Below are 12,587 nucleotides of genomic sequence, written 5' to 3'. Positions count from 1 at the left end.
CCCAGAATTTTTACCGGCTGTGCTGTTATGCTGGTAATCTCCTGTTAAGTAAAGAAATTCCTTCTAAGTTCTTTTGAACATCAGCCCTATCAAAACATTTCATCGTCTCAAACCCAAAGGTCTTCTGCAGATGTTGGAAAGCCAGTGTAAAACACTAAATGCTGGAGAAACTCCGCAGTTTAGGCAGCATCTTTGAAAAGGGATAAATAGTGTTTCAGGCTGAGGCCTTTCATCAGGATTCATAGCCTTAAAAACTTCAGTGAAGCCCATGCTTTGTTTCTGATAGATCAGAGCTTCCTCCAGTCTATCCTTCTCCATTCTGGTATCACCCCCACAATTCGTTTTGCTGCTTCTCCTCCTACCTTTGCATAAAGTAAATGTCTGAATTGCACACAATGCTCTAAGATGGGTCTGCTTCAGCACAAATTAAATAGAACTTCTCCATTTAACCCACAGACATGGTTTAAATTTTATAGCCAAGTTGCCCTCCATTTCTACTTAAGTGATTTGTGTATCCATGTTCCCTTTACTCTCCCACCCTACGCGATTCATTATCCAAGCAGTACGCAGCTTCCCAGTAGAAGACTTCACCTCACATGGTTCTATCATGTAGTTAGCGTGTTGATTGCATTTCTACTCTGCAATTGCAATGTCAGATCAGCTTCCGAATTGGCAAATAATTTTTGCTGGAACACAATGCTCAGTCAGCCTTCCCCAAGATCTTGGCATCTCAAAGGTGTTACTTTAAGAAATCTCTAGTGGGGAATGTAAGAGAAAGCTTTTCAATTACTCATGGCAAATACTTGATACTTGTCGAGTGAAAACCCATGAACATCAAATTTCAGAAAGTCCATGAAGCTTGGAGGAACTACTTTGTCTAGTTTGTTCTGGTGGAGTGGTCTCCAACAGCTTTATTTGAATTAACCAAACCACTGTCCTTGTAGATACCAAAAGAATTCTCACTGAAGAAATTTTCAATTAAAAATTTTTTTTTTAACTGGAAATGCCCCTGATGCACCATCAATAACTCTTGGAGACGTGAGGCGAGCTATAGGCTTTTATTGGCTGGAAGAAAGAACAAGCAGCAATTGACCACCACACTGCATCCTGGAGACTGAGGCCGGGGCGGTGTCCCCAATCGCCTTTATACCGGGGTCCGTGGGAGGAGCCACAGGAGCAGTCAGCGGGGGGGGGGGGGGGGGGGCGTGTCCAGACAGGTATATGTAGTTCACCACAGCCCCTCAAGTCAGGCAACATCTGTTGGGAGGGGAACAGACAAAACATTTCAGGTTAAAGACCCTTTATCGGAACTGGGAGGGCAACAAAGAAGCTTGTGAAATTGTGGGGACAAGTGACTCTGATAGGGTAAAATTGGGGTGAACGTAGGAATGAGCTGTAAACAAAGTTTTCCAGTCAATGTGTATGGCAACAGAGAATAAGAACAGAACAAAAGTATGTAGTGGTTATGAAATACAGAGTAGGAAAACATACCTGGTAGGTCAAGTCCTCATTCCAGAGGGGAAAAAAATGGGAGAAAATAAACAACAATCTGACCCCACATCACAACTAACATGGAGCTGACTGATGCTATGGAATTCAGTTTTGAGTCTAGTAAGCCGCAAGGTCCCCAAATGGAAGGTGGCGTGTTGTTCGGTAAGTTTGTGTTGGGCCTCACTGTAACGGTGCAGGAGGCCACAGGCCATTAGGGAATTGGAGTTGTGGGAAAGAGAGCGCTCAGGGTCACACTGAGGACTGACACAAGAACCTGCCTGGCAGTCACCCAGTCTGCGTTTGGTGCCTCTGAAGTAGGGGAGACCATCACCAATGTGATAGTTCAGTTGTGCGCCATCAGGTAAATTCTCCCTGCAGCCTAACAAGCTTCCTTGTCTCCTCAGTTCTGATGAAAGGTCTTCAGCTTGGCGCATAGAAGCGGCCTGGCCTGCTGAGAATTTGCAGAATTTTATGTTTTGATTTTACATCTCAAGTCATGTTGTGTAAAACTGGATATGAACTCGAGGATAGAGTAAGTATGGTCCACTCAGCTACAAATAGCTTGTCCAGAGTCTAAAGAAGACACTGTGCAATGCCAGGCTCCTCAAACAAGGACACTTCATGTTTCACTGCCGGACAAGCAGTCCTGCCAAAGGACTACAGTGGTGATCAAAAGTGGGTACTCAGAAAGATTAAGGACAGAACAGGACTGCACTTCTACACAGTGGAGATTGTGTTTGATGTCACCTGGAGATGACACATCAATCATCTGAGGAGAGGAGAGTCAATTGTTGGAGAAAGGAGGTGGCCAGAGCTGTCGGAACCACTTCCCGCAGTCCCAGAGACAATTCCTACAAATTCCATGGTGGAGACTCCAGAACCTGAGATTGTTTCATAGCCACAAGTCTCTCCTCCCAAACAAAGAGATCCCCCTTGTCAGGACAGATGCTATCCCACAAGAGTAAGAAATCCTCCAGAGCGATTAAATCTTTAGGCCTGAATGGGACAGTTTAAAATTTACTATAGTGTGGATGTCTGTACATAGTGATTGTATTATATATGTGATTGAAGTTAGACATTTCAGACTCCCGTGTCTACCTTTGAATTAGTTTAATGTTTTGAAGTTACAAAGTATAATGCGGTCTGCCATTGAACTATATATAACTAGCCACATGTTAAACTTTCCAAATTTTGCCAGTCCTGAATTTGCATTATTTCTTCTAGGCAAGACACTCTTGTCAAGATTGTGTTGGAAGGAATTTCAAACAACTTTTTACTTTCCTAGTGTATAGAAATGAAGAGGTAAAGAGTGGTATTATTAGTTGATTAAGTAGAATAGTGGAACGTCCTGAAGGAATTGAAGAAGTATGCTTATTCTTGGATTGAACAGAAAGATGCATGAAGGAAATGGGCTGATCAGTGACTAATAAGGAAATACCTGCATGAAGAAAAAGTAATGGTCTAATGTTTGACGTTGGTCTTCAATTAGGAGCCTCAGAAAGGAAAGTAAGGTTGAGATTGAGGATGGGCTAGAAACTACCTGCATTTAAGGTGCATTGAACACCTGGTCCCATGGGAATGGATGCCCGATAGCTGGGGAAAGTAAAGGAGAAATTTTAGAAAAAGGGACGTCACAATAGCGAAGTGGTCAGCATAATGCTTTGCAGTAGCAGTGACTGTCTGTGAGGAGTTTGTATGTTCTCCCCGTAACTGCGTGGATTTCCTCCGGGTGCTCCAGTTTCCTCCCACATTTACCGGTTGTTAGGTTAATTGGTCATTGTAAATTGTCCTGTGAATAGGCTAGGGTTAAATTGGGGGGTCGCTGGGCAAAGCAACTCGAAGGTCCAGAAGGGCCTAATCCCTGCTGTATGTCAATAAATAAATAAAATTTCCAATGTATACTTCATTTAGGATATTGTCCAGTTCTGAGTGTTGTACTTCGGGAAAGAGGTAAAGACTTTAAGAAGAATGCAGGAGAAATTTGAAGGATGAGGGTGCAGGTAGAATGGAGAAGCTGTGGTTGTTGTCCCCGCAGTGAGGAGTTGAATAAATCAGATAAAAGTATTTAACATCACGACGGGCACAAAGAGAAGCTGTTCCCATTGTGGCAGCACAAGGCCAAGAGGATGTGGGATGAAGGCAAATGGTACAAGCACACATAGCATGAGTATTATTTTTATTCCATGTGAATGGTTATGGCCTGGAATGCACAGTCACGTCTAATGTAAAACAAAAAGCCTACTTAGGTATCTGAAAAGAAAAAGCATTTGCAGCTCTGCCAAGAGAGGGCACAGATGTGAGTCTGGCTGTGCCACTCCAACCTATGAGGAGCATTTGGCGGCTCTGGGCCTATACTTACCGGAATTTAGGAGAATGAGGCGGAAACATTGAAACCTATTGAATATCAAAAGGTCTAGATAGAGTGAGCATGGAGAGGATGTTTCCAGTAGTGGGGGAGCCTCGGACCAGGGAACCAGAATCAGAATATAAGGACATCTATTTAGAACAGAGATGAGGAGGCATTTCTTTAATCAGAAGGTGGTGAATCTGTGGATTTCAATGCCATAGATAGCTGTCGAGGTCAGGTTATTTAGAGCGGAGAGTGATCGGTTCTTTGCAGGGTGCAAAGGTTACAGGGAGAGGGAAGGAGAGTGGGGTTCAGAGGGATAATGGATCAGCCATGATGGAATTGTGGATCAGACTCGATGGGACAAATGATCTAATTCTGCTCCTATGTTTTATAAACCAATTTGTGCCCAGCAGGCTCCTTCTGAATCTTGAAGCGATCTTTCTGAAATCAGCAGTCCAGCAAACAGTAAAATAAAGGTATTCTAAACAAAGGGAAACAGGCATCAACCAGTCATGAGAGGAGAACACTAATAAACCAAGGTACCTCTTTCCAGCAGTTGAATAAATTTTGTGTTATTTCAAGTACATAAGGAATATTCGGTGCATGCCTTCCAGTCAATATTCTCAGGTGATCGAGAAAGCTTGGAGACAGTGTGAGAGGGAGGATAGGCAGGTGATAGAAAAGGGACACGCTCAGACGGATGGTTTGAGATGTGTCCATTTTAATGCAAGGAGTATCAGGAACAAAGCGGATGAGCTTAGAGCCTGGATCAGCACTTGGAGCTATGATGTTGTGGCCATTACAGAGACTTGGATGGCTCAGGGACAGGAATGGTTACTTCAAGTGCCAGTCTTTAGGTGTTTCAGAAAGGACGGAGGGAGGCAAAAGAGGTGGGGATGTGGCACTGCTGATCAGAGATGGTGTCATGGCTGCAGTAAAGGAGGAAGTCATGGAGGAATTGTCTACGGAGTCTCTGTGGGTGGAGGTTAGGAACATGAAAGGGTCAATAAATCTACTGGGTGTTTTTTTTATAGACCACCCAATAGTAACAGGGACATCAAGGAACAAGTAGGGAGACAGATTCTGGAAAGGTGTAATAATAAGAGTTGTTGTGTTGGGAGATTTTAATTTCCAAAATATGGATTGGCATGTCCCTAAAGCTTAGGGTTTAGATGAGGTGGAGTTTGTTAGGTGTGTTCAGGAAGGTTTCTTGACACAACATGTAGATAAACCTACATGAGGAGAGGTTGTACTTGATCTGGTATTGGACAATGAACCTGGTCAGGTGTCAGATCTCAGTGGGAGAGCATTTTGGAGATAGTGATCACTATGCTATCTCTTTTACCATAGCATTGGAGAAGGATAGGAACAGACAAGTTGGGAAAGCGTTTAATTGGGGTAAGGAGAAATGTGAGGCTATCAGAAACTTGGAAGCATAAATTGGAAACAGATGTTCTCAGGGAAATGTAGGGAAGAAATGCGGCAAATGTCCAGGGGATATTTGCGTGGAGTTCTACATAGGTACGTTCCAGTGAGACAGGGAAAGGATGGTAGAGTACAGGATCTGTGGTGTACAATGGCTGTTGTAAATCTGGTCGAGAAGAAAAGACGAGCATATGAAAGGTTCAAAAAACTAGGTAATGATAGAGATCTAGAAAATTATAAGGCCAGCAGGAAGGAACCTAAGGAAGAAATTAGGAGAGCCAGAAGGGGCCATGAGACGGCCTTGTTGGACAGGATTAAGGAAAACCCCATTCTACAAGTATGTGAAGAGCAAGAGGATAAGACGTGAGAAAATAGAACCAATCAAGTGTAACAGTGGAAAAGTGTGTCTGGAACTGGAGGAGATAGCAGAAGTACTTAATTAGTACTTAATGAGTACTTCAGTATTCACTACGGAAAAGGATCTTGGCGATTGTAGGAATGACTTACAGTGGACTGAAAAGCTTGAGCATGTAGATATTAAGAAAGAGGTGGTGCTGGAGCTTTTGGAAAGCATCAAGTTGGATAAGTCACTGGGACCGGACGAGATGTACCCCAGGCTATTTTGGGAGGCAAGGGAGGAGATTGCTGAGTCTCTGATGATGATCTTTGCATCATCAGTGGGGACAGGAGACGTTCCATTGGATTGGAGGGTTTTTGTTGCATTATTCAAGAAAGTGAGTAGAGATAACCTAGGAAATTATAGACCAGTGAGCCTTACTTCAGTGGTTGGTAAGTTGATGGAGAAGATCCTGAGAGGCAAGATTTATGAACATTTGGAGAGGTATAATATGATAAGGAATAGTCAGCATGGCTTTGTGAAAGGCAGGTCATGCCTTACGAGCCTGATTGAATTTTTCGAGGATGTGACTAAACACATTGATGAAGGTAGAACAGTAGATGTAATGCATATGGATTTCAGCAAGACAGTTGACAAGGTACCCCATGCAAGGCTTATTGAGAAAGTAAGGAGGCATGGGATCCAAGGGAACATTGCTTTGTGGATCCAGAACTGGCTTGCCCACAGAAGGCAAAGTGTGGTTGTAGACGGGTCATATTCTGCATGGTGACCAGTGGTGTGCCTCAGGGATCTGTTCTGGGACCCCTACTCTTTGTGATTTTTAGAAATAATCTGGATGGGGAAGTAAAAGGAAGTGGAGTAAATTTGCTGTGACACAAAGGTTGGGGGTGTTGTGGATAGTGTGGAGGGCTGTCAGAGTTTACAGCAAGATGTTGATAGGATACAAAACTGGGCTAAGAAGTGGCAGATGGAGCTCAGCCCAGATAAGTGTGAGATGGTTCTTTTGGTAGGTGAAATATGATAGCTAAATATAGTTTTAATGGTAAGACTCTTGGCAGTGTGGAGGATCAGAGGGATCTTGTGGCTCAAGACCATAGGATACTCAAAGCTGCTGTGCAGGTTAACTCTGTGGTTAAGAAAGCATACAGTACATTGGCCTTCATCAATCATGGGATTGCGTTTCAGCCGAGAGATAAGGTCGCCGCTATATAGGACCCTGGTCAGACCCCACTTGGAGTACTGTGCTCAGTTCTGGTCGCCTCACTACAGGAAGGATGTGGAAACCATAGGAAGGGTGCAGAGGAGATTTACAAGGATGTTGCCTGGATTGGGGAGCATGCCTTATGAGAATAGGTTGAGTGAATTCGGCCTTTTTTCCTTGGAGTGACGGAGGATGAGAGGTGACCTGATAGAGGTCTGTAAGATGATGAGAGGCATTGATTGTGTGGATAGTCGGGCTTTTTCCTAGGGCTGAAATGGCTAGCACGAGAGGGCACAGTTTTAAGGTGCTTGGAAGTAGGTACAGAGGAGATGACAGGGTTAAGATTTTTACACAGAAAGTGGTGAGTGCATGTTATGGGCTGTCGGCGACAGTGGTGGAGGCAGATACCATAGGGTCTTTTAAGAGACTCCTGGACAGGTACATGGAGCTCAGAAAACTAGAGGGCTATGGGTAACTCTAGGTAATTTCTAAGGTAAGGACATGTTCGGCACAGGTTTGTGGGCCAAAGGGCCTGTACTGTCCTGTAGGTTTTCTGAGTTTCTATATCACTGAATAAATTATTTTTATTAATTCACGTATGCCACATTTCCTTGAAATTTACTTCTAGAATGATTTCTGCAAGAGATTTTTGATATAGTTTATGCTTCTAAAAGTCAGCTTTGCGGTCATTACTTCCCCCTCCATCCTACATGCTGTGTTATCCCATAGCAGGAAGCACTCGCCTCCAGAGCTTATGGACAATGATGCATATATTCTAAAATTACATCTCAAATCCGTCATAAACAAAGATTGAGCTTTTTTAAAAAATACAGATTACATGAGCCTTACTTAAGAACATAACACTTCAGTTTAACTTGTCGGAAGCCCCATCGTGGTCCTGTTCGAATTTGGGCTCTGATTTGACATTGGGTACACCAGTGTCATGTTGGAACTCTATGCCGGGAGTACTGCTGAAATGTAGTCACTGCTATATTGTTTAAGGCACTTGTTAGGCCATCTCCCTTTTGCAATACTTGAAACACCATTGAAATATGTACGTGAAAGTCCTGTGTTTGAATGGGATCCTTTCAGGAAACTAGCAATAACATCAATCATTCTGAAGATCATTTGGAAAACATGCCACAAACAATGGCAGTTTGCAGGGCTCAATGCCACCTTTGAACATGACACTCTGAATAGTTATTTTAACTTGTTGGAGACTTTTGGCATATCTTAAGAACATAAAGCGAAGGAGGACTATAGACCATTGAGCTGGTACTATTCGTTTCTTACAGTTACTTTTATTGCATCAATGGGGAGGAGCTGTTGTAATATCCTGAGTGAATTTGCCACATGGTTATGTAGTTCAGTTTTACAGCTTGGCAGCAAGCCCAGGGGGAGGAAACCATAGCAGGGATGTAAAGGCACAGAGGTGATCTTTCTCTTGAATAAATTCTGCCTGAAGTACATCATTACTCATCATCTGTGTCAATCCATGCATCCACCTCCACACTGCAATCATTGGGTCTTTTAAATAGCCAAGAATATCAATGGAATATCAAAATAAAGGTAAAAAACGTACAAAATCTCATTTTTTTCCCTGTTTCTTACATTTTCTGTATTTGTTCCTTGAGATTTTTTTTGGTCCCTTCACGTTAAATGTTGAACTGAACTGACCGCACATCTAGTGCAGCTTTAGTTGCAACAAGGAGATCGCTGTATAACTAATTCCTGAGAGGCAGAATGCAGTGGCAATGCTCTGGATTGCTTTACTAATGCTCTCATTTCTGGATTGTCATGCAAAGGACTAAGTAGCTTGGCTGTGATCCAGTCGTCAGCAGAGTTATGTCTGCCATCTGAGCCCCACTGGAGTGTATGCCACTTGGAGAAGGCACTTGTAGTGAGAACAAAAACCCTTACAAACAGGGTATTTCCTGGATAACCAGCTAAGCTAGTGACATGATTTGACCTCCTGTCAAAGCTTTCCCATAGGCTGTGCTTCTTCTGGCTTGTGGTGTCATTTATGTCTAGAGACATGCACGTTGTCACAAAATGCAACTACTTTGCTTTTGTAATCAATTCAGATATCAAAGTTTAAATTGTTAAAAATTGACATATAGAATATTTATCAGATTCTGCTCCCAACTTGAAGTATTTGTGAATTTCCATAACTATGAGCTTTCTTCAAGATCTCTGTGCTTGTTCTGCAGATGTTCCCCACACACTCTGGACCATGGAACAAGCTCTACTCACCCAGTTGTTTCATGTGCTTTGCATAACCTGCCAGATCACAAGATCTTCCAAATGATGAGACAGAGTGAAAGGGATTGCACAACAAATTGTAATCTCCACAGAGCCTTGGGACCATCAACAAAGACATGCTTATGAAGGGTGTCAGCAAGAATTGGACCTTGGCTTATTGGAATTGCAGTAAACAAAGCAGCAAGTGATTGTATCAGATTTAATTGATCAAAGATGAAAATTTTTCTATCACAACTGCCAAATGAGCAATTATATTAGTGTACATTCATTTAACTCCAAATCTGAAATTTAGTTCCAGTGCTTGCAGCCAGTGAGAGATTTCTACTCATTTGTGCAATTTGATCTCATCATTTGCCATTTAAATTCAAAATAATTAAAAGAATTTAAAAGAGGTACTGAGTACTTTGGATTGTGTGACTAGTGACAAGTTTCTCTTCAAAGATCTAATGAGGTTAACAAGTAGTGAAGTATGTTATTATTGCTTTATTTTGTTAATTATTAAACAGTACCAAAGAAGTTAAATCCAAGACAAATAACAATGTACTCTTGTTCGAAATAGCAAGTCAACTGGCTCTAGGAGCATTCTTAAGCTTTGTTCTTTTCTCATTGCTATGCAGGCAATATTCTGTCAATTGTATTCAATTCCCTTTTAAATTTACTAACAAATTTGATTCCTCAACAGCCAGTACCTTCATGTTATGGTGACACATTGAAAAAGGTGCAAATTTTTCTTGCTTCCCAATCTTTCTTCCTTCTGGAAATTGTTTCTTATTTATTCTATTCTGCTATTACATGAGAATAAGCTGAGTTAAGGCAAGGATTGAACTAACATTAAAGCACTCAGAAGTGGTTATCTTGTTGTTGTATTGTAAGCTACAAGTGTTTATCTGGAACCCAGAACAAGTGAAAATACTCAATGGACAGCTTACATCTTGTATTTTTTTCCACACACCTCACCAATTGGAGAAGAAATAGTACAGGAAAAGAACAATAAGGGTGGATTGTGAGGTCAGTACAAATGAGTTATTGTTTGAAATACTGGATTTTCGGAAACTGTTTATTTTCATACAACAGCAATCAGCATTTCACAAAATTTGTGCTTTTGAAAATGGTACTTGAAAAGCAATTGGTGATAGTTAACACTGCTAGTCACATAATATCAGCTTCAGCAGACTATACCTAGCAGCTGTGAGTGGAATTAATATACAATAAGGTTAATGTAGAAAATAATACATTCAAATTATTACAATTAAAAATAGTAAACACAGACTAAAATTAAAACTTAGCAGTTTTTGTCATTTTAATTTACTTGAAGCATAATTGTCATAGTGAAGAGCTTCACAGGATGAACTCAGTCTGCAGGGGAGTGATCCGGGTCTGTATCAGTATCATTGTCGCAATAGGTAATATCAATTTCTAAAAACAAAAGGAGAAACAGTAAGATGTTTCCATGGTTACACTGCAGCTATGCAAATAGCTTATTTATAACAGTCTGTAGTCAGGAAAAATCACCAGGTCTCAGATATGATGCTAGAATGGCTGAATGCTCATAGACACTGAGGAGACGTGATTTTTGAAAGAGAGAAAAGGAAAGGCAGTGGGAGAGAGGATTAAAACAAAGTGCGTGGGGGGTGAGGAGGAATGGTTGGAAAGAGTATTTTTCAATCCAGGAACAGAGAGGGCAGCAGTTAATCTACAACAAGGGAGAGCAGATAAATGAAGACTAAAGCAGTTTGGATCAACAGTAACAAATTGCTAATCACGTTTGCAAAAATTATCTAATGATTTCATGATTTTCATTCCCATCATCTGGTTCAAGGTGTAGGTGGCAATGTTTATTTCTGCTATGTGCAATTAAAAATGGACTCTTTCCCCCTGAGTGAAATACCATCATAATAATTTCTGGGTTGTTCCCCACCAACAGGCAATTTTTAAATAGATCCTCTAGCAAACCAGCAGGCTTCAATCATTGTGAGCAGTTGCTTGCTTTGGTGAGGCAGTGTGAGATTTTAAGGGCTCAGGGCGTTTTGGGACTTCTCCACGGGCTTCAGTCACTGCTGTTAACTAGGCTCTCGGCAAAGGTCAATAAAAGGGGCAACACACACTGGAGGAACTCAGCAAGTCAGGCAACATCTTTGGAAATGAATAAACAGTTGACTTTTTGGGTTGAGACCATTCCACAGGACTGAGAAGGAATGGGGAAGACGTAAAAATGAAAAGGCGGAGGGGGAGCTAGCTGGAAGGTGTTAGGTGAAGCCAGGTGGGTAGGAAAAGTCAAGGGTTGGAGAGGAAGGAATCTGGTAGGAGAGCAGAGCGGATCATAGGAGAAAGGGAAGGAGGGGACTCAGGGAAAGTAATAGGCAGGTGAGAAGAGGTAAAAGCTCAGTTGGGAAGAGAGGAAGGGGGGAATTTTTTACCAAGAGGAGAAATTTATATTCATTGGAGCTATAATTTTTTATAGGTATCCATTAGTCTCGTGAAATCATGGATTTGCACCTTGGAAGATTTCCAGGGCGCAGGCCTGGGCAGGGTTGTATGGGAGACCGGCAGTTGCCCAAGCTGCAAGCCTTCCCCTCTCCACGCCACCGATGTTGTCCAAGGGAAGGGCACTAGGACCCAAGCAGCTTGGCACCGGTGTCATCGCAGAGCAATGTGATGTTAAGTGCCTTTCTCAAGGACACAACACGCTGCCTCAGCTGAGGCTCGAACCAGTGACCTTCAGATCACTAGACCAATGCCTTATCCACTAGGCCATGCACCAACACCATAGTATAGTGCTATAATATTATATAAGGTGTTGCTCCTCCACCCCTGAGGATAGCCTCATCTTGGCACAAGAGGAGGCCATGGACTGATATGGCAGAACAGGAATGGGAAATGGAATTAAAATACTTGTCCACTGGGAAGTTCCACTTGTAGAAGATGGAGCGGAGGTTAAAAATAAAAAAGAAGTTAGATTTAAGTGGAGCAGCTGTTGTGTGAGTGGACCAGTGTTAGTGTGATTAGGCTTCAGCTCAAGAGCTTTAGGTGAGAAGAGATGAAGGCCAAGGGAAACTTATGGTAAGTTTCTTACTTTCTTTGTCTATTAGTACATAGCGAGTGCAGAGAGAATGGGTCCAGGGATAGCGGTGTGTACTTCATGTGAGATGTGGGGACCCTGTTAGACCTCCAGTCTCCTTGATAACTATACCTGCACGGGATCATCCAGCTGCTGCTCCTCACAAACATATTAGGGAGCTGCAGCCGCAGCTGGAATACCTTCGGCTCATACTGGAGAATGGGGAGGTGACAGATAGGAGCTACACAGAGGTATTCACTGCTCAGTTGCAGTAGGCAGGTAGCTAGGTGACTGTTGAAGGAGGGAAGGGGAATAGGCAGATAGTGCAGAGTAGCTCTATGGCCATTCTCCTCGATATTAAGTATACCAATTTGGATACTGTTGGGGCAAGGGAACCTTCTAGGTCTAAGCTATAGCAAACAGGTCTCTGGCAGTGGCACTG

At 42.4% G+C, this 12,587-nt stretch overlaps 2 protein-coding genes across 6 annotated transcripts in view; one reads left to right on the top strand and one right to left on the bottom strand.

The window, feature by feature from the left end:
- The window catches only part of LOC140739454 (AT-rich interactive domain-containing protein 5B-like), a 165,310-nt gene that overhangs the window by 132,902 nt on the left and 19,821 nt on the right, over window positions 1-12,587 (top strand). Inside the window, exon 10 of one of the 4 annotated variants that reach the window (XR_012101645.1) lies at window positions 9,036-9,054. The exons of 2 other annotated variants lie outside the window; for them this stretch is intronic. Coding sequence is in view for 1 of the 2 variants with exons in the window: in XM_073067766.1 (XP_072923867.1) it covers window positions 9,036-9,133 (98 nt within the window). In the remaining variant the exon portion in view is untranslated. Of the gene's footprint in view, window positions 1-9,035; window positions 9,605-12,587 lie in introns of those variants that run through there. One more of the 4 variants, XM_073067766.1, reaches the window with a different exon arrangement.
- The window catches only part of LOC140739453 (drebrin-like), a 198,564-nt gene continuing 196,107 nt past the window's right edge, over window positions 10,131-12,587 (bottom strand). For both annotated transcript variants that reach the window (XM_073067762.1, XM_073067763.1), the window contains one exon: window positions 10,131-10,503. In XM_073067762.1, the coding sequence (XP_072923863.1) occupies window positions 10,439-10,503 (65 nt within the window). In that variant the 3' untranslated portion in view covers window positions 10,131-10,438. The remainder of the gene's footprint in view (window positions 10,504-12,587) is intronic.

Source organism: Hemitrygon akajei, chromosome 15 (genome assembly GCF_048418815.1).
Source record: "Hemitrygon akajei chromosome 15, sHemAka1.3, whole genome shotgun sequence".
Taxonomy (NCBI): Eukaryota; Metazoa; Chordata; class Chondrichthyes; order Myliobatiformes; family Dasyatidae; genus Hemitrygon; species Hemitrygon akajei.
Note: the sequence above shows the minus strand (reverse complement) of the source record. Positions and strands in the feature narration are given on the sequence as shown.